Source organism: Castor canadensis, chromosome 9, assembly GCF_047511655.1.
Source record: "Castor canadensis chromosome 9, mCasCan1.hap1v2, whole genome shotgun sequence".
Classification (NCBI taxonomy): Eukaryota; Metazoa; Chordata; class Mammalia; order Rodentia; family Castoridae; genus Castor; species Castor canadensis.
The window spans coordinates 26,838,094-26,861,406 of NC_133394.1; the positions used below are offsets into that span (position 1 = coordinate 26,838,094).

The window sequence follows — 23,313 nt, forward strand, 5'->3', positions numbered from 1 at the left end:
AAGTGGGCATAGCTGAGTGGATTCATATCCAGGTCCTCTATTCTGTTCCAGTGGTCTTTGTATCTATTTTTGTGCCAGCACCATGCTGTTTTTATTGCTATGGCTCTGTGGAATACTTTGAAGTCAGGTATTGTGATACCTCCAGCATTGCTCTTTTTGCTCAGAATTACCTTGGCTATTCACATTCTTTTGTGTTTCCAGATGAACTTTAGGATAGATTTTTCAATCTCTGTGATGAACGTCATTGGGATTTTGATGTGAAGTGCACTGAACATGTAGATTGCTTTTGGTAGAATAGCCATTTTTACTATGTTGATTCTGCCAATACATGAGCATGGGAGATCTTTCCTTCTTCTGTACTCTTCTTCGATCTCTTTCTTCAGTGGTTTGTAGTTCTCCTTATAGAGGTCATTTACATTCTTTGTTAAGTTTATTCCTAGGTATTTGATTTTTTTGAGGCTATTGTAAGTGGAATTGTTTTCCTATATTCTTTCTCAATGTGTTCATTGTTAGTATACAGAAAGGCTACTGATTTTTATAAGTTTATTTTGTATCCTGCTACACTGCTGAAGCTATTTATGGTGTCTATAAATTTTGGGGTAGAGTTTTTTGTGTCTTTGTGATATAAGATCATGTCATCTGCAAATAGGTATAGTTTGACTACTTCTTTACTTATTTGTATTCTTTTTATTTCTTCTTCTTGCTTTATTGCTCCAGTTAGGAATTCCAGGACTATGTTGGATAGGAATAGGGAGAGTAGACACCTTGCCTCATTCCTGACTTTAGGGGAAATGGTTTCAGTTTTTGCCCATTAAGTATGATGTTGGCTGTAGTTTTGTCATATATAGCCTTTATATTGTTGAGGTACATTCCTTCTATTCTTAGTTTTCTTAGAGCTTTTGTCATGAAGTGGTGTTGGATCTTGTTGAAGGCCTTTTCTGCATCTACTGAGATGATCAAGTGGTTTTTGTCTTTGCTTCTATTAGTGTACTGTATTACATTTATTGATTTACATATGTTGAACCACCCCTGCATCCCTGGGATGGAACCAACTGGGTCATGGTGAATGATCTTTTTGATATGTTTTTGGATTCAGTTTGCCCTTATTTTATTGAAGATTTTTGCATCAATGTTCATTAAGGAGATTGGCCTATAGCTCTTTTTGGATGTGTCCTTGTCCAGTTTGGGATGAGTGTAATACTGGCTTCATAGAATGAGTTAGGCAGTGTCTCTTCCCTTTCTATTTCATGGAAAAGTTTAAGGAATGTTGGTATTAAAATTCTTCCTTAAAGGTCTGGTAGAATTCAGTAGAGAATCCATCGGGTCCTGGACTTTTCTTTTTTTGGGAGACTCTATTGCTGCTTCAGTTTCATTGCATGTTATAGATCTGTTTAGGTGGTTAATATCCCTTGATTCAGTTTTGTATAGTTATAAGCATCTAAAAATTTGTTCATTTCTTCAAGATTTTCCAATCTATTGGAATATAGGTTCTCAAAGAAGTCTCTGATGATTCCCTGGATTTCCATGGTATTTTCTCCCCTTTTTTACTTCTTATTTTACTTCTTTTGGTCTTTCCCATCCTCATTTTAGTCAGATTTGCCAAGGGCTTGTCAATCTTGTTTATTTTTTTCAATGAACCAGCTTTTTCTTGTTGATTCTTTGTAGGTTTTGTTGCTGTTGTTGGTCTCTATTTCATTAATTTCAGTCCATATTTTTATTATTTCTCTCCTTCTGCTTGTTTTGGGTTTTGGATGCTCTTGTTTTTGTAGGAGTTGAGAGGTACCATTAGGTCATGTATTTGAGATCTTTCTGCCCTTTTTATATAGGCACTCATAGCTATAAACTTTCTTCTTAGGACTGCCTTTGCAGTGTCCCATATGTTCTGGTAGGTTGTATTTTTATTTTCATTGGCTTCCAAGAAACTTTTGATTTCCTCTCTTATTTCTATTATGACCCACTGATGGTTGAACAATGTATTATTCAGCCTCCAAATATTTGCATGTTTTCTGCTGTTGTTTTTGTGTTCTATTTTTAATACATTTTAATCAGATAGAATGCAGGGGCTTATTTCTGTATTCTTATATTTGCTGAGGCTTGACTTGTTCCCTAATATATGATCTATTTTGGAGAAAGTTCCATGGGCTGCTGAGAAGAATGTATATTGTGCTGTTGTTGGGTGAAATATTCTGAAGTCATCAATTAGGTCCTTTTGATCTACTAGTGATAGAGAGGTATTAAAATCTCCTATACCACTATGTTGGAGTCCATGTGTGCTTTTAAGTCCTTTAGTGTATGTTTGAGGAAATTGAGTGCACTGACATTAGGTGCATATAGGTTGATACTTGTTATCTCCTTTGGGTGTATTGCCCCTTTTATTAGTATGAAGTGACCTTCTTTGTCTCATTTGACCAATGTAAGTTTGAAGTCTACTTTGTCTGATATAAATATTGCTATTCCTGCTTGTTTTCAGGGGTCATTGGCGTGGTAAATTTTCATCCAGCCTTTTACACTAAGCCAGTGTTTCTTCTGTCAATGAAATGGGTCTCCTGTAAACAACAGATTGTCAGATCTTCCTTTTTAATCCAGTTTGCCAAACAGTGTCTTTTGTTGGGGGAGTTGAGTCCATTGACATTCAGTGTTAATATTGATAGGTATGTGGTGATTTGTGCCATTTAGTTGTTTTTGCTGTTCAAGGATAGGAAAAGGGGATCAGGAACTAGAGAAAAGGTGAGATCAAAAAGAATTAACCTAGAAGGTAACACACATGCACAGGAAATTAATGTGAGTCAACTCTCTGTATAGCTATCCTTATCTCAACCAGCAAAAACCCTTGTTCCTTCCTATTATGGCTTATACTCTCTATACAACAAAATTAGAAATAAGGGCAAAATAGTTTCTGCTGGGTATTGAGAGGGTAGGGAGGAGAGGGACGGGGCAGAGTGGGTGGTAAGGGAGGGTGTGGAGGCAGGGGGGAGAAATGATCCAAGCCTTGTATGCACATATGAATAATAAAATAAAAAAAAATTTTAAAAAAAGGATTTAATTGTGTGCAGTCAAATCAAAGCTACTCCCTGGTTACTTGTCTTTTCTTCTCCTGTAGTTTGATGCTTCCCATCCTCTCATGGTTTTGTTTGCTTTCATCTTCTGTGTGCAGAATTCCTTCTAGAATCTTCTGTAGTGGTGGCTTGGTGGTCTTGTATTGTTTTAGTTTCTGGTTATCATGGAAAATTTTTATTTTTTCATCAATTTGAATGATAGTTTTGCTAGGTAGAGTATCCTAGGGCTGAAATTATTTTCATTCAGTGATGGAAATACCTCACTCCATGCCCTTCTTGCTTTTAAGGTTTCTGTTGAGAGGTTTGCCATTATTTTGATGGGGTTACCGTTACATGTCATCGATCTATTGGGTCTATCCCTGTGCAAATATTAAACTATCTTAACTATTGTATAAATTTAGAGTCAGCTAGAACCAGACTCCTTCTTCTTCTTTTTATAGAGTGGCTTGGCTAGTTTTAGACTTTCATAGTTTCTTATAAATTTAACATTCAGCTTTACACACACACACACACACACATACACACACACACAGAAAGCCAGAACCTAGGATTTCAACTGAGATTTACTGACTAAATCTATAGATTAATTTGAAGAGAAATTATATTGTTGAAATATTGAGTCTTAATGAATATTACACATGCTCCATTTACTTCATCTTCTTGTAACTTTTCATGTAGATATCTTATACATCTTTAAGTAGGTTTATTCCTAGGTACTTGGTAATTATAATGCTATTACAAGTGTTTTATATATATTTAATTTCATGTTTAAGTGCTTGTTGCTAGCATATGTAAATATGACTGATTTTTGAATATTGGTTCTGTACCATAGAAAATTGATAAATTGTTAATTTTAGTAATTTGCTACTTATTTCTTAGAATTTCCACATATATATTCACATCTCCAATCAATAACTTTTAATCATTCTTTGTAATTTCTAAATGTTTTTTTCTCTGCTTCTTTTTGCTTATTTAACACATCCAAATTAATGTGAAATAGGAGATGGTAATAAATTTTAGCCTTTAAAATTGCTGAAAGTTTTTAAAATATTGCTATAGGTCATTGTATTCTCTTTATGAGACTAACGAATAGTTTTTTGTTTACTTTCCTGAATTACATATTGGTTTGTTTTATTTATTTTTATTACTGGATGGTGAATTTGATCTGTGCTTTTTCTGCATCAACCAAGATGATAATTTTCTTTCTCCCTTTTCATGCTAATGCAATAAATTACAGTGATTAATTTTTGAATGCTAAACCAAACTTGTTTTCTCATAATTAACCCAGCCAGATGGTTTGTTCATTTGTTTATACAATTTTCAACCTGCATTCACATTTTGTAACAGCAATCATGTGAAAGATTGCCTTGTAAATTTTTTCTTGGAGTGATTGTGTCAGCTTTTGTTATCAAGACTGTGCATTCTTTATAAAGTGAATGGAAGAGTATCTTGTTTTCTTCCAATCTCATGAAGAACTTGTGCAATAGTAGACATAATTGTTCCCCAAATATTGGGTAGATTTTTCTAGCAATGCTACTGGTATTGGAGTTTCTGATGGGCAAGTTTTAATTATGGATTCAAAATCTTTAAGACCATACAAACTTTCTACTTCTTTTAGCAGAAAAATTTTCTAGGAATTTGTTCATATCATCTCCATTTTCAAATTTTTGGCACAATTATACTTAAGATCCTCTTGTTATCCTTCTAACTTCTGTGTTCATTCTGCTTCCATTATTCACAACTATTTATAGTGGGTTCCCCCCCACTCCAAGGACCAAATTTCTGCTAGATCAGACTTTTCTGTTCTGTTGTACTTCTTTTTATTTTGTTAATTTTTGCTCTTGTATTTTCTTTAAACTTGACTTTAAATTATCTTCTTAAAATTGAGGAACAGTTCATAGTTTTTCATTTCTTATGCATTATACACATAAATTTCCTTCTAAACACAAATTGCTTTCCATCAACTATCAAAATGTGTGTGCCAGGAATGATGTTATACACTTGTAATCCCAGCACTCTGGAGTTAGAGGCAGAGGGATCACGAGTTCAAGTCAGGCTGGAATACATAGCAAGACCCTGTCTCAAAAAATGTGGAATTTTGATGCAGAGTATTTTATTATGATTCATTTCAAAATATTTATAATTTCTCTGTATAATTTTTCCATGATCCATGTCCTACTAGATTTGTACTTACTAATTTCCAAACATATGAGTATTCTCTAGTTTTCTGCCCCACCCCTAGGCAATTTTTGTATCACCTAACCTTTGAAGTCTTTTTTTACTGTAAGGCATTGCTAGATTCTCTATTTTTTCAATTCTTCTTTTTAAATTGGTAAATATTCCCCAAGGGAAAGCAGTCATAAACACTAGGTCCCATTTCTGGGTTATCTTCTTGTTTGAAAATACGGTCCTCTAATTTTTTTTCTGCCTCTTTCTACTTTTTTTTTTTGACAGTACTGGTGTTTGAACTCAGGGTGGTCTGCCACTTGAGCCACTCTGCCAGTCCATACTGCTTCTTTCCATATTCAGCTTTTCTCGTTGCCTTCAGTGGAAGGATTGTCATGTGCTATCTTGTTCAACACTACCAGAATTACATTAAATGTCAAGTAAAATATATTTTTGGGTGGTACTGGGGATTGAACTCAGGGCCTTGTGCTTAAAGTAGAATTTAATTGTAGTCTACAAGAATATCTGAACTATCGAAGTTATGAACTATATACCATAGATGAATAAACTCTACAAATACGCATTCAGTAAACACTTGTTGATATTCTTTTCATCTTGGTTTCTTTCCACAGGTGGGGAGGTTCCATATACAACTCTGGCTACCCGGATGATGATGGGGGCTTGGTGGCTTTTTGCTTTGATAGTCATCTCATCATACACAGCAAACCTTGCTGCTTTCCTCACTATCACACGCATCGAAAGCTCCATCCAGTAAGTAGACAAAGATTCCACTGTCGCCAAGCATGAGAAATGGTGGCCAGCGCTCTCTGAGAATAAGGATGTAGCATCTAGTAATGAATTTTCACTCTCCTTTTGAGTAAAGTCTTAAGTATGTGACACTGCAGAGTATCACCAGATAGTCCAACTCCTAAAAGTACAGTATTGGTAGAGCATTTTTATAAAATAAAATGTTGTTTATATTTGAGTACTGTGTTCCTTATTTAGTAGAAGGATAGCACATCTTTATAACTTGAACCTCAGCAAGGAATTACTATGTCTAGAAATACTGTGAAAAGGAAGGCAAAGGAAATCGTACTAAAACAGTCTTCACCTTGAATCTGTCCCATTATGTGCTGTCAGAGAAAATAGTTGAATCCATATCCATATAGATGAGTGAAAGCGATAGGTCATTGAGGGCAGGAGGAGAGAGAATAGAGATAGGAGAGGAGAGAAAGAGAGAGAGAGAGAGAGAGAGTAATAGGATTTTTTTCTTTAATTTGCTTATGTTATTAAAACTGAAACCTCCAAAATTAATCTAGTGATGCTAATAGGCAGTCAATTATTTTCTCCATTTATAAAAATGATGCTTCCAATTTCTCTCAACACATCATGCTTCTCAAGTTGTTGTTTAATTATTACTTTGATATAGAACCTTCATATTCTCCCAACTTATTTCCCTGAGAGCTAGTTCTATGGGTAGTATAAATTAGAAATAGTATGCAGTGAAATTTCTGAAGATTAAACTCATGACTTCAACAGCACCACAATTTCAGTAATAATCAAAATTATTACAACAACTTGGAAGAAAATCAATGAAATTAATAGTACCAATCATTAACATATTTTGATCATTTATAAGATGGCATACTTATGGTAAATATTTTATGTGCATTGACTCATTTAACACTCATAACCATATTCTAAAATGCATACTATCGATAAATCATTTTACAAATGACAAAGCTGAAGCTGATGAGAGGATAAGCACACATAAAGGCATGCCACTAATAAGTGACTGAATAAAGACTTTATATTGGTCTGGATCTTGAGTCTTTATTCTAAATGTGCCACACCGGTTCTCATCCTAGACACTTGAACTTTGGAATGGCCCTTTGTTTGTAGAGAACACTTAGAAAGGAGACCGTAGCCTTATCCATTGCTAACAATGAGGAGGTAAAGGCTGGCACTCTCCAGGCTCTCAACAGCACTGAGGAAATAGCAGTGACGTTTGTGTTGGGCTATTTCTACAGGCATACATCCTAACATGAGCTAATGGTGTCTATAACTGATATCTGCCTCTCAGAGTAAGATGTTTTTGGTTATCCAACATCCAATCCACAGAAATAACATCAAGAAAAATAGGTCTGTAATTGTCAGATGGAGATTGAATATATTTAAGGCATTCAATGTAGCAACTTAACATACACATACATGATGTAATGATTACCACAATCACAGTAATTGTCATACCCATCACCATCCCTGCTTTTTAGACCTCCCACAACTTGTTTATCTTAACAAATGGACACAAACTGAAAGTTTATATCCTTTGACCAACATCTCCAAATTTCTCTCTGCTTCTAGAGGAATTTGGGTTTTTTTCAGATTCTACTTATGAGTGAAATCATATAGTAATTGTCTTTCTATGTTTCGCTCATTTCATCTGCATAGTGACTTTCAGGTTAATCCACATTGTTGAAAATGGTAAGTGGCAAAAAAAAAAGTTAACATGTTTCTTATCAATGTTTAACTTGCAACATTTTAGGTATGATTATAGATAAAACTCTTCACATCTGACTTTAAACTTGAGGTACTGGGGTTTGAACAAGACTTTGTGCTTACTAGGTAGGCACCCTACCACTTGAGCCATACTTCCAGCTCTTTTTTCTCAAGTTAACTTGTAGCTGTGTCAGCTCACTTTTTTCTTGGGCCAACCTGGGCCATGAGTCTTTTATTTATGCTTCTCACTATAGGAGGTATGACAGATATGTGCTACCACACCCAAATTTTTCAGTTGAAATTTGGTCTCATGAACTTTTTGCCTGGGCTAAGCTAAACCTATGATCTTAACCAATCTCAGCCTCCCATGTAACCTGAGTGACAAGTGTGTACAATGTCATCCAGCTATTGGTTAAGATGGGACCTTGTGAGCTTTTGACCTGGTCTGGCCTCACACTGCAATCCTCCTGATCTCAGATTACCAAGTATCTAGGATTATAAGTATAAGCCACCAACACCTGGTTTGTAGCATTTTAAAATAAATAAAGAAAAAAATTAAGGAAAATAACTATCTCAGCAACAAACAACAGTAATCATAGCCATAAACAAAAATCATGGCTGACATTAAGAATTTATTATGAGCCAGATGTTAAGCATATTACAAAATTCTCATTTACTTTTTCAAATTAACTCTAATAATATGAGCACTTCTATTACCACTTTGTAATGAAGAAACAGAATTTCTGAAGTTCGGTGTTCATAATTATAGACAATAAGCATCAGAGCTGGTAATGTTGATACAGTGCCAATCCGTGGCTTTTCCTGCTGAAGTCTTTTCCCTTACTTAATGGTGGCTCCTATATGCTTGATGTGGTATTTCTCAGAGGTTGCAGACATGATGATTTATGGATGTATCGAGATATTTAGTTTTTACTAAATTCTCCAGCATCAGTTTGTACCTAGACTTTCATGCAATAACAGTGAGAGAAGCAACGCTCAAATTTTTTACACCCCTAAGGTTTCACTGAAAGTAAAACTTAATAGAAAAAAATCATAATTTCATGTTTCCCTCAAGTGTAGTTCTATAATCCAAAGTAACTGAACATTGATTTCTTAAGAAGTTATTCCTTTGCAGAGCCAACTGGCATTATTAGAAGTCACTAGTGGGTATAATAAATCTCTACTTCCTTCTAATATTATCACTGGACTAATTTTGGAAGGGAGAATCAAAGCCAAATAAGTTAAAAAGAAGTCTGGTTCTCCTTCCAAATTTACAGATATTTTTTAATTTCATGCCTCAGCTGTATTGGTAAACATAATTGTCTGCAATCATTCTTGAAAACATTCAAAGTTCCATTTGTAACTAATGCCAAAGGTTCTTGACAAATTCTAATTTTTCCTAGAAAATACCAAAACTTTTTTTTGCTCAGTACCATTCAGTGTCATGATTTTTAATATATATTTAATATATATTCATAAGGTTTGCTCCTCATTAAATGAACTAGCACATGTTAATGTAACTCCTTGTCAGACAAACTTCTCTCTGCCATTGGCAAATATATCACAATCTTATCTTCATCCCCAAATTCAAAATGTCTTCTTTTGACCAATATGAGAAGACGGGATAGAGGAATATCATTGAGAGAGAGGAAAAATTAGCTCCTTTCAGCAGATGGTTGGCAGAAAGTCTTATTGTTTGGTAGAAGAAATTCAGTTCTCAGGAAACTGAATATATTTTATGAAACTATATCCTTTTTTCAAAATTAGATATTGGTTGGCATTTAACCTTCTAGTTGCCATAGCAATAGTACTGCCATTTAAAAATTTGAAAATTAATTTTCCCTTTAAAAAAAATGCCCATAAGTTTAATTTTCATATCCATTCAGTGCTGGGAACAGTGCAGTATAAGTGTACTCTGCTGCAGGAGATTTTATGATGTACTGTGGCAACAGGTTGTGACACGGTTGGGATCGGCAGTATTGAGATATACAGTCCAGTTTCTAAAGGGGAAAAATGCCATTCCTATAAGACTCTAATGACACTGTGGACTTCATTCTCATTGAAAAGTAGTCATGTAGCTCGCAAATGGAATGAATGCTTTTTATTGGTCCTCCGGCTGAAAGTGGCAATGGTGAGTGGAGCACAGAGAGCTTTGAAGGTACTTGCAGTGTAAACACTGGGTAGGGGCTGGGGTGTAGCTCAGTGATAATGCACTTGTGTGGCACAAAAAAGACCCTGGATTGGATCCCCAGATGCCCCCCATAAACTCACAAAAGAACAACAACAACAAAACATGATCTTTAGCTCTATTTGCCCTTAAATGCAATTTTCAAAAAGCTACTTATTTCACACAAAAGTGACCGTAACTATAACCATAGTTATAGAGTTACATAATTAATAACTGTAGAGTCAGATTCGTCTTTGTTGATGTAACTTAAGTATTTTTACACTCTAAAGATGTGAATCTGCTGGGGTCCAGTCAAAGGGATCCCATATCCCACCATGTGTTTGTGTTTAATATATTCATTCTCTGAAACACGTAAGGTTGAACTAAACAAAATACTGAGTTAATGCTACCCCTGCATCAAATGAATTGAGGTAGCATTTCTTTCCAAGAAGATAACAAAAACTCCATAAATATTCTGTCCATAGATAAGGGAAACCATTTTCTCCTAGCATACCAATAATAGCATTTTTGGACCCACATTTGTCTATATTTGGAAAAGGAAATATTTTTGAGCAATTGTTTTTCTGAGTGCTACATGGTAATTATATGCTATCTTTGCTTAGAAATCTTAGCCAGTTACCAAGTTTGGTTATAAAATCTGAGGACAGACAGAATGGTAGCAATTAGCAGTTGCTCTCTAATGAAAAAGAGGTGGGACTGACTCCTGCAGGGCATTGTAAAACTTATTAGGAGTTTGGCATTTTTCCTGGAGGCAATAGTGGCATCATTTTAGAAAGAGCTTTAACTATGGAGAGGAAAATGGGTGGAAAAGCAAATGTGACCTTGTATTGAAAGTCAGTAAAAGAGTACCTAATACACATCTACTTACGGCATTTAACTAGTCTGCCTGTACTTGTGATAAATCTGATCCACATGTCTTCTTGTCCCCAAGTTTATTTAATTTGACATTATCAAAGGATTAAAGGTAATTTTAAAATATTTGGCATTAAAATCTTCATATCTCTAGGCTAACATTTTCACTTATAGTGAATGTAGGTACATACCCTTGTTTTTGTACATTGCCTTAAAAACAAAAGAGGATGTGTCTTTTACCTCCTCTAAGCTACACTAGTTGAGAAGAAATGAATTCCTAATATAAGGAAAATCAGTGTTCTTATGCTACTTTTCAAAAGCAATTTTGCATAAAAGTTGCATCTCAAGCTCTGCCATTCTGGTCCCCATTCTGTCTCTCACTTTTAGCCTTGAACAACCAACAAGGAAGTTAGACTTATTTTTATTCAACTTGAGTGCATTGTCTTCAAATTATAAAAGCCATACAAGGTTAACTTTAGAAAATATGAAAGTATAGTAAAATTTTGAAAAACAAATCATTAATAATCCATGAACTATCATATTGCAGAAGGTTCTGTTCATATGTGAGCAAACTTTCATTCAATATTTTATTTTGAAATAATATATTTCTCAAGGGATTCTAAAAGCACAGAAAAGTGTTATGCATTCTTCATCTGGTTTTCTTCATGATTATATATATATATATTTTTTGGAGACAGAATATCTCCATTGTAGACCAGGCTGGCCTTCTTCCTGCCTACACTTCCTTACTGCTGGGATTACAGTTACCCCACCATGGTTTCATTGCTTACATCTTAAGTAATTATAGTACAATATTAAAGCCAGGAAATTGCCATTGCTACAATGTGTATATGTCATTCAATGCCATTTTATCACACATGTAGTAGTATTGCAAAACTACCACTGCAACCAAAATACAGGACTCTTCCATCCATACAAATATATCCCTCATACGACTCCATTGTCACAATCATTCCCTCCTTTCTAGCATCACTAACCCTTCACAACTTCTAATATGTTCTACATTCCTCCAATTTTTATCATTTCAAGAGGGTTATATAAATTGAATCATACCATATGTGCAATTTTGAAATTGAATTTTTTTACACTTAGCATAATACCCTCAATATCCATCCATGTTGTTGTATCAATAGTTCATTGTTTTTTATTGTTGAGTGAATAGTATGGATGTATAACACTGTGTTTAACAATTTGCCTATTGATTGACATTATAGTTGCCCCAATTTGAAGCTATTACAAAGAAAAACTTTAAAAAACATTTATGTGCAAGTTTTTGTGTGGATGTGCTTTCACTTCTCTGGCATAAAAGACTAGGAGTGAGACTGCTAGGTCTTATGGTATGTTTAACTTCTAGCAAATTGTCACACTGTGTTCCATAGTGGTTGTGCCATTTTACATCCCCAGCTGCAATTTATGAGAAATCCAGATCTCTGCATCCTTGATAGTGTTTGATGTTGTCATTATTTTTATTTCATTCATTTTTTTTCAATGTGATGCTGGGACTCAAACCCAGTACCTTGCACATACATCCCCATTCTGTTTTAGTCATTCTGCTACCTATGTATTGATAGCTCATTGTGCCCTTTTTGTTTTGTTTTGATTTTGTTTTTGTTTGGGGGGGGGAATTAATGGAATTTAAACTTAGTGCCTTGTGCTTGCTAGGCAGGCACTCTACCACTTGAGCCATGCCACCAGCCCTTTTTTGCTTTAGTTGTTTTTTCTCATAGGGTCTGGTGTTTTTGTCGACTGGCCATAGACCAAAATTCTCCTACCTGTGCCTTCTGTATAGCTAGGATTGAGGCACAAGGCACCACACCCAGGTTTTTTGCTGAGGTTGATCCCAATCTCCCCTTCCCAAATTGCCAGGATTATAGCTATGTACAACTACACTCAGCTCACTGTGGTATTGACTTGCATTTCCCAAGGATCTAGTGATATAGACCATCTTTCCATGTGGCTATTTGTAACCTTTATATCCTCCTTAGCAAATTATGTTTTTTTATTGCTGTACAATTCTTTACACAGGCTAGAGATAAATTCTTTGTCAGATACGTGGTTTGGAAATATTTTTCTCTCCATTTTACCTTGTTTTTCCACCCTTTTTATAGGCTAGCTCATAGAACAGAAGTTTTTAATTTTGAAAAAGTCCACTATATCCTTTCACTTTCTTTTGTGTATTGGGCTTCCGGTGCCATGCTTTAAGACTCTCCCCCAAGTCCTAGGTCTCGCACATTGTCTCTTCTCCCAACAATTTTGTAGTTTTACACATTGAAATCAAGAATCCATTTTGAGCAGATTTTCACACTAAGTATAAAGCTTAAATTGATACCATTTTCCTGCCTATGAATGTTCAAATGCTCTATCAACATTTGCTGAAAAGACCATCCTTCCCTCATTGAATTTTGTCTGTACTTTTGTTATTTTTTAAAAAAGGAAAAAAATAGTTGCCCATACTGTGTGCATCCATGTCTGTGTTCCTAAGCTGTATACTCCTCTCCAGTAACTCAGTTTTAATTATTGTACTTAAAAATTGTGTATGGTGACTCTGCATATTTATTCATTTTCCCCCCCAGCTTTTTGGTTATTCTGTTTCCTTTGCCTTTCCACATACATTTTAGAACAATCTTTCCTGAGTGCAGTGGCTTAGCCTGTAATCCTAGGTACTTGGGATGAAGAGACAGGAAGATCTCAGTTTGAGCCCAGCCCAGGCAGAAAGTTAGCAAGACCCTATCTCAAAGAACAAGCTGTGCATGCCTGTAATCCAGCCACTCAAAAAGGCACAGGTAGGAGAATGGCAGCCTGAAGCTGGCCCTGAGCAAAAGCGCAAAGCCCTATCTGAAAAATAATTTTTTTAGGAAAGGGCTGAGGCACAGCTCAAGTGGTAGAGTGCTTACCTATCAAGCACACAAGCACAAAGACCTGAGTTCAAACCCCAGTACCACAAAATAAAAATAATAACAATGAGTAGAATAATCTGGTCTGTAGTAGCAAAAAAAATCTTGCTGAAATTTTGACAGAATTTGCATTAAATCTGTGTATGAATTTGGGGAAAATTTAGATCTTCCCTACTTTGAGCATAACAAGGTATGTCAGTTGAGTTTATTTAGCTGTTTGATTTCCTTCATCTCCTTCATTGGCAATGTGTAATTTTCAGCACACAAGTCCAATGTAAGTTTTGTTAGATTCATACTTAAAGATTTACTTTTTTCTCAATGATTGCAAATGGTATTGCATTTTTAATTTCAGTTTTTCATATATTTGATTGCTAGTGTATAGAAATTCATCTTTTGTGCCCTAATTTCTTCATGTGATGTTGTAAAACTCATTAATTAGGTTGTGTGTGTGTGTGTGTGTGTGTGTGTGTGGTAGTCTCTTTGAGATCTAAGTAAACCTTTTTGCCATTTACAAATTGGGCTTTTTTATTTCTTTCTCTCTGATCTTTATGACTTTTATTTCTTTTTCTGCTAGCTAGAACTTTCAATAATGTGCTAAAAATAAGAGTGAGAATTGTGCTGGCAGAGTGGCTCAAGTGGTAGAGCACCTTCCTTGTAAGTGTGAGGCCTAGAGTTCAAACCCCAGTACTGCCAAAAAATAAAAAAGAAAAAGAATAGTGATAGTGCATTGCTTTTGATCTTGGTGGAAAGAATTTTAGTCTTTCAGTGTCACGTTAGGTTATCTATAAGGTTTGGTTTGCTTTTATCAAGTTGAGGGAATTCTTTTCTATTCTGAGTTTTCAATATGCTTTTATCATAATTGCTTGTTGGGTTTTTTCATATTCTTTTTTTATCAATTGATATGCTCATGTAATTTTCTTCTTTAGCTTATTAAATGAATTGAATTGTTTGATTAACTATTTTTAAAATGAGAATAAGACTATTTTCATGTCGTATATTTCTTTTCCATCTTTTCCTCTAAATTTTGCTTTCTTTCCTGTCTTATTTTTTTCTTATTGTTTCTCCTTTTATCAATCTGAAGTAATGAAAAATCCCTGACATTCCCTGGCTGCTGCTTCAGTTTTTATCTTTTTTAGTTTATATTTTATTTTACCTTAACTGTTGCTTCTGTCCATTCTCTTTACATTATAGTTTATTTTCCAAAGTATGGAATCTAGACCTTCTTCCATCTCCAAAATTGGCTTAAAAACATCCTAATCTCATGCAATCAAAACAAAGTCTAACTACATTAGGAGAGCATATGGAGCCCTTTGAGTGCTGGTCTAGCTTCATGTCTGTCTCCTGACACCAATTAACCCATTCTCAACTTGTTCATGCTCTAGTCAAGCCAAACCCTTGCGGGGTATTCCACACCTCTATGAAGTTGTGTGTTCTATTCTCTCTCCATGAAATGGCCTGGTATCTAGCCCATTCTGTCTTCTGCCATCTTCCATTTGCCCAGGCACAGTTAGTCATTACCCATGTGTGTCTTTTGAGATTGTAAATTCTTCAAAGGCGAGGATTATGTCATATTCATCGCTGTCCTCTGATACCTTTCAGTGTACCTGGCACGGAACGAAAGATAAGAATGGCTAACATTTATCGAGTGCTTGCTGTGTGACAGATACTTTGTAAATGTTTTACTTATTTTCTCACTTGCTTTTCATAATAACACCAGGAAGAAGATGTCATTATCACCTCCATTTCATAGATGATGAAACTAAAAGCTAGGACAGTAAACACAAGAAATCTGGCATTAGAACTTTTGTCTTAACCAAAGAACCATATCATCTGCCAATAGCAAATATGTTAAATCTGTAATGAACAAATGAATAACAAATAAACAAATGAATAAAGAAAATCCAAGAGAGTCATTATAAATTTCTTTTTTTAAAAGAAAAAAAGCTTTGCAGAAAATGATTAATAATGCCATTATATTTAACTAGGTTAATGCTAGCTATTTCTAATCTCTGTGGTATCTTAGAAAAGAGTACAAAAGACTGTATTCAAATAAATCTGCATTCAAATCCTCTACAACTTGTTAGCCAAATGGCTTTGTCAGGCTTCCATAATTATTTTAAGTCTGAAAGAAAGAAGTTTAGCTTCATAGGTTTAAAATAAATATTATATAAGAGAAAGAAAGACATAAATAACAGCATAGTTCCTGAACACACCCTAGATAGCGCTGGCTTTTTTTTTTTTTCTACTTACTCTCCAGCAGCTCATATAGATTACTTGAACTCGCAGTCTTCCTTCCGCTCCTATTTTTGGTAAATCATGATTGTTTTTACTATTTTGTTCATACAAATGCATACACTAAATTCTCCCCTTCACTGAATCCACTTAAGCCTCTGCATTCCTCACTGATCCTGTTGGTGTTTGCCGCACCAACCTCATGGCCCATCCTACAGGAGTTGTCTTTTGGCTTTTGTCACTTAATCCTCCAAACACCACAGAGGGAGTTTTAAAAAAAAACCCTGGCATGTCAGCCAAATCTTTCTTGACCCTAAGCAAAACTAATAAACCAGAGGAATGATTCCTTCTGCAGTTTCACCTTAGTACTTGACTGACTAGCATGAAGGTCAAGCTGCTACTTAACAACTACTGACAGTAACTCTGGGTCAGGAGATCGGTTTTTAGGAATGAAATCTCTTCTCCCTCATCTTTCTTTACCCCTCTCGTAATGCACAGCTCAAATGCCGCTTCCTCTATGTAACCTTCTCCACATTCATAATTACATTTACTGTCTTTCTCCTTTGAACCACTTCGTATCTATCTCATTTACATCTGCCCTTGCACTGTCATCTTATTTTGCTTGTTTTACCTTCCCAACTTGGTTGCATGGTTTTGAGGGCTGTTTTTAATCAGCTTTGTACCAACCCAGGGCTTTATGCAGCACCTTCTTGAGTACCTAGTACATAATTTGTTACAAGTAATATTCATTCAGTAAATGAGAAAGGAATTTCTAAATCTTGTTTGAGACTTTGAAACTCCATCAATTCTATGTATACCTTATTAAAAAAAACAGAGAGAAATCTGAGAGTCATTTCTTTGGGTTCTTATTCCACATAAGAGAGAAAACCCCAAATGGCGCCTTTCAGGCTTCCAGTGTCTTACCCACTCTCTCTTCAGTCTTCTAGCAGCTGCCTATTTCATAGTTCTTAGCAGGGAAATATGCACACTTTATTGGGATCAGCCAAAATCAAGGTGGGTGAAGTGAGCTAGGCCTGATTCATACTGCTTTTTATGTTTCATTTCAGCACAGAACTGTATAGGCTTAGCTCCAGAATACACAGGCACTGTTGACAGAGAAAGATATCCATCTCCTTACCTTGTATTGTTCAGTGTTGAAATGGCTTACTTAGCATGCCACTTAAGTACTACAGTGACAGATGCTTTATGAGCACATAGCCATCTAGATGTCATAGGCAGAATTTTTATCTTAAAAAAAGGAAAAACTCTAAGAAGTACATTGATCTTTCAAAGACACCCTTCAGTGAGCATTTAATTAAAAGCTGTCTCCCACTTTATTTGTGGCTCCCAGAAACAAGGCTTTATTAGCATTAGCAGAGACTGTTTATATGGAGCTCACCAAGACAAAAATTTTGCCAACCTAATGAGCTCCCACATCCCCTAAGGTGATTTCCTTCTTCTGGATAAGCTAAATCCTTCTAAATAAATCAATACTCTCTCTCTCTCTCTTCTCTCTCTCTCTCTCTCTCTCCTTCTCTCCATCTCCATCTTCATCTCTCTTTCTCTCACATCTGAAGTCTGCTAAACAAGCAAATTCTATCTACCATGAGTTAATGCATATGGCTAAAAACCCTGTATCTGGAAGTACTTTTAGTTACTGTCGAAGAAGTAATCTGAGCATAGGGTAGGCTTTTGTGAAGTTAATGTGGGAAGAACAGTGATGGATCGGGAAGAACAGTGATGGATCAGCAAGAGTGGAGTTAGCAGGTGGGGTCATTTGAAAGAACACAGCTGAAGGAGAGTGAAAACCTGCCTCCTGTTCAGGTCTCCTTTCTGCAAATAAGAAGTGATGCAAGTTTTTTAAATTACTTTGTACTTCAATTTTCCATCTAAAAAGAAAAACAATATCTCTCTTGTTTCACTGCACAATTAAATTATTTCCAATGTCCCTCCACTTTTGCAATTGGAGGGACAATTTTACACACAACTACATACACATGAGATGTAGCAACTATACATACATGAGATATCTTATTAAGCAAGATCTGAGATACCTGATAAAAACATATTCATATAGATACCTTGACAAAAGAAATCTTAGATCAAAAGTCAGAAACTCCTATTCTGTCATGCCTTCTTACCTTCCTTTCCTATTTTTGTTTTTCCAGCTCTGCCTTTCTTTCTAGCCAGTCTGTCCTGCCAGCAAACATGACATGTTGACCCCCACTCTCTACTAAGCACTTGTTTGACCCTATTTGTTCTCAGATCCTCTTAGCTCCTCCACACCCCTTGTCAATTCAATTTATTTTAATGGCTTTCTCTTCTACTCCTACACATATACAAACACCCCAGTAGAATACCTATTTTCAAGCCCTGATGCTAAGGGGAAGGTCAGAAAAGATCCAGGGATGAGAAAGAAGAGGAACAGCATCTATAGCTAGCCAGCTTGGGCTCTTTTCTCAGGTGAAGACCATGACTTTTTTTTTTTTTTTTTTTTGAGAAAATGCTGCAAATTTCTCAGGATTTACTGTTGAGTGGGAGGTGGGAAACACATTTGTAGAACAGTGGGCACTTGTAATCTCAGATTAGCTTTTAACAAGGCTTATCAACATCAGAATGGACAACTTTGGTTGGATTGCCTCAAAAACAAAATATCATCTAATTGGAAACAGAGTATAATACCTCTGAATCATTCTTTGAAAAAATATAGGTAGGAGGTTTTGGGAAATCCACAGACCTACTTCACTAAAAAGAAGAAATACAACCTCAGAATTTGGAAAATTATAACTTATTAGTAGAAACTTGGTCTTCTGCTCTATGTTATGAAGAGCCGGGATTTTTGCTTTTAGTCAAGTCATTGGCATATTCACTAACACTGCGACTTTCTACCTTACTTTGGTAGTCATGTTTCATTGAGTCTTTAAATAAACTATTAAATTTGCTTACTGTTATTTCTAGTAACTTCTTTCTCCCTAGACTTTTTTTCCCTATGAAAAATTTGATAATGTGATTAATGTTTCAAGCTCCTCAAAAGAAATTCAAGGAAAAAAAATTACAAATTACTATTGATTCCTCATTTGGATCCACACTATATTTTATTTGGGCCATTGTTTCATGTAGTATTAGTATGTATTATTGTATCATAGCTTATTAGTGGACCACATACAAGGTAGTGATCAATGGTTCAATGTCAGTCTTGAAGGATATATTGAGTAATTTTTTTTCATAAGCCAGCATTGGTCTTGATTCTAATTAACAGTTTCAATGTTGATTTGAAGTATGGAATAAGGAGTAAGCTTATTAAATATGCAGATTACTCAATATTGAGAGGGGTGATTACTGTTAGAATTTACAAGGACTTTGAAAAATTAGCAAGGTGATTAGATGTAAGATGAAATTTAATAGGGACAGATATGTGATAATTTTTGAGAGGAGTATGTGTGTGTATGTGTGTGTGTGTAGGATAGGGCCAAATTGGGGAATGAAGACAGTTTTAGCATGAACTATCTGACAATTACAAATTTGAAATGTAACATTGTTGTTTTTTATTTAAGAAAACGGCCAGGGTAATATAGTAGTAGTATAAGACTTGTTCAAGACCTTTAAAGACCACCATACTACCATGGCCTATTTTTACATCTACAAATTATGCAGACTTTATAGTAGTTGAGAAAGAAATGGATTAGCTAACACCTACAAAGAAGTAACAGATCCCGTGGATGAGAACAAAAGTAATTTAGTATTTAACTGAACAAGGAAAAAGCTAAAGAATGAAGATAAAAAGGAAGTGTTTTATTACATAAATATTGTATTAGAAGTGGTAAGCAGCTATTGTACATTTATTTTCTCTGAGAACAAAACGAAAGGCTTTTCTGAAACAGAAGGGTTTGGAGTTAGGCATGAGTAAGGACTTCCTGATATTAAGTTTTTTAAGTCACTAAGTATATTAGAAAGGAAAAGTAAAATCAGTACTTGATTGAATTATGTGATGTCACCAGCAACTCTGACACAGCTTTCTAATGTCATGATTGTATTAGGATTTTTTCTTAACACTCTTTAGAAATTTGATCATCCTCAGGGGAATTTATGTGAATTAGTGAAGTCCTTTGTGTATTTTCAAGAATGTAAGAATATAAAAATGTACTAGTCTACTGTTAAAGTTTATTAGATTATTTGAAGACACCACATTAACATAAATTTTAAAACCAGCTAGCAGTCAATGGTGACATAGAGAGGTGCAGGCCATACAATTTACGATAATTCCATATTTTTCCTAATGTGTTAAGGCAATTATCTTTATCATGATTAAAAGAAATTGTACATACTTTGTACCATACACAGGAAAACTGCAGAATGATTAAATTCACAAGATATTAGAGCCTTTTGTTTGGTTTTTTCTTAGTTAATATATATTATGATATATACATTGCTGTTGTCAATCATATATTATTTAAATATACAAAGTAGCCATTCATAATATGCACATATGTGTATGTATTTATTTTAATAATCTTATAATGTTTAATGATAAACATTAAATATTTGTTAAAGTAATTAAAGTGATTAAAATAATAAATCAGTTCAATCATCAACATTATAAATGTTAATTCTTTAACAACACCAAGCTTCTGGTGGAAAAATTATAGTTTTAGCTATATTTGAGGATTCATTAGTTCCTAACTTGTATTTTGATCTTTTTTTCTTTTTGAGACAGTACTGGGGTTTGAATAAACAAGGCAATCAGATTTCAGATGAATGTTCTCTTGCATTTTATTTTGGAGAGGGCTTAACAATCATTTTTATTAATTTTATGCTGGACAGTATAAGAAGCACAAAGCATTTCTATCTTCCTGTGGGTTCTCTAAAATCAGCCACCTTATCTGCTAGAATGAAGCCACTAAATGATCCACTAAATGTGTATGGAAGGGGAAAATCTTTCCAATTTTATTGGAAAGATATTATTTTATGTGTGTTCCCATAAGTAACCTGTGACCTCCATCTTTCTCAAGTTCCATCTATTTCATGTGAACTTCCAGTTTACTTGTGATCATCTTATCTAAACCATATGGAGGACCCAGGTGCCCCTGAATATTGTATACGGCAGAGTGCAGAACAAAGTCCTAAATCTGTCAGGAAAGCCTTTTGTGCCATCTGTTGTGCTATAATCTCCCACCTAGTGGGGGATTACAGAGGGACAGTGATGCAGAAGGGAGAGGTGTCCTTCTTATGCGTAGTGATCCACACTCTTTCTAGACAGAACACATCCGAAACTGTGGTTATTTAAGCAGTTCTTAGAAATAAAGATCAAACAAGCCTTCTAAAGAAGTTCACAGCCCAAGGACTGGCAACTGTCTTTTATCTAATGTCCTATGTGGTACCAATGATGGGGAGGGTTTGGAGTCAAGCGAAGGATTTAGAATGGGGCAGAGAGAGGGAGAAAACAGATTAGAAAGGCTATACCAGATAGGTCTAAGTCCTGCATTTCTCTCAGAACTACTCATCTGCTGACCCTCTGCACATCTCCAACTTCTTTTGGTTCCCATATGGCACCTCTTATAAAGCATTCTCTGCATCCAGAAGACCTTTCTTAGGAAAATCTCACTGTCTCCACAAGAAAAGAAGCATTCACCCTCTGCCTTGCCTGGTGTCATTCAAACTTCATACTTGAGCTTGTTCTGCAAAGAGCTTCTACAGTGCAGAGAAGGAATAACAGCACCATGAAGAGGGAAGACGATCCTAGCACTTTGGTGTGGCATACATTGTCTCTGTTAGAGATAGCTATGGCAGGTTTCTCTTGAAGTACCTGGCCCCATAGAATCATTTCAGACCATTTTTTCCACTAAAGTGACATTGACCTTAATCTTTTCAAAGACTAGTATTCTTTGGCTAAAGGAATATTCACTTCTTTCCTGAGTCTGCTTATACTCATTAGCACCACCCCCAGACACTAAAAATACCTCACTAAGCTTTCAAGTAAGAACCAAACTATCTGCAAACCAAATTTCCCTTCTTACATCAAGAGTACTGTCTACCCCACTGTATATTCTTTATACCCTGAATTTTATCAGACTTTCTTTACCACCTTGTACTTGAGGAGACTGAAAAAATGTCACTGAAAGAAGGAGCTACTAAGATAAGGAATAATTGTAACCAGTGGCTACACTACAAGTAGAAGGTAGAAAGCCTTTGGAGGGTAATTAGCTCATGCTTCTGCAAGTGACAGTATCTAAATGTTCTCTGTGAATAAAAATCCTAAAATTTAACTCACTATTATAAGAGGTGACTATTTTCTCCTCATTCTTGGTATTTATCTCTTCCATAGCTATTAAAATCATTCATTCTTTTGCATAAGTTTTAGTCATTTCAGCTAACAGAGTTAGTTGAGGAAATTTCCATTTCATCTTGCTTCTGACATTTCAGACAGAATCACTCATCAGACAAAGCACTTCTCTTTCTACACTGTGACACTTTTAGGAACAGACATTCCTCTTGGTTCCAGGTCCTGTGTCTGCCAGATTCATGGACTATGACCTCAGCTTTTCCAAATATTTTATTTCAGTCCCGTTTGTTTGGATTTTCTTTTTTATTTGCCTGGCATCTGAATATATTTGTTTTACATACATGGAGAAATGCTCTGGCAAGCAGCTCCCTGGAACTGCTAATTTTTGTTGCAAGAGAAATTCCCAAAAATCTCTCAGTAAAAACATTTAATTACTTTTTAACTACAAAGTACTTCTGACCATGATAAGTTGCCCACAGAATGGCTGACAATATACAGTAAAAATCCATCTTTTATGCTTTGCTAGTTTAATAGTAATGTTGTCTTTCCAAATAAAAAGGATTTTTCTATAAAAACTAGGCAAAGCTCATTCTTTGCTGACTGTATTTCTAGACCCAGGGCTAGGTTCTGAGTTTCAAAGATGAATAAGGAAAAAAAAACCCTAAGAACCTCTAGTGTATATTTTAACAAGGTAAATAAAGAAGTAACATTTTAAAACACAATGCTCAAGTGTGAACATATGCCAAGTGTTTAGAAGAGTGGGAGATAGAGAGTGGAATTTGATCTTAAAGGAAAGCAATTCACCAGGTAGACAAGGATACAGGCATGTGATTAAAACAAAGATTGCAAATATGGTATGGTATGTTTAGTTTACACTGTGAATGTGAATGAGGCAAAAAGCTGCTTCTAACAATGGAAATAAAAAAGGTTTAAGACAAATTTTCGAATGATCTTGAAGGCTAAAAAGTTTGAATAAATTTCTAAGGGCACCAGACTACAGAGGAAATATTCTAACAGTGTGATTGGATTTGCCCTAAATCACACATTTCCTCCATGTATGTATAGTTCACATAAAAAATACTTCAGTTGTGTGTGGAAGGTGGATAAGCAGCAGGTTAAAGTAGA

General features: G+C 35.2%; 1 protein-coding gene across 4 annotated transcripts in view; it reads left to right on the forward strand.

Moving 5' to 3' along the window:
* Positions 1 to 23,313, forward strand: part of Grid2 (glutamate ionotropic receptor delta type subunit 2) — a 1,442,266-nt gene that overhangs the window by 1,146,466 nt on the left and 272,487 nt on the right. For all 4 annotated transcript variants that reach the window (XM_074041373.1, XM_074041371.1, XM_074041372.1 and 1 more), the window contains one exon: positions 5,855 to 5,993. In XM_074041373.1, coding sequence (XP_073897474.1) covers positions 5,855 to 5,993 — 139 coding nt within the window. The remainder of the gene's footprint in view (positions 1 to 5,854; positions 5,994 to 23,313) is intronic.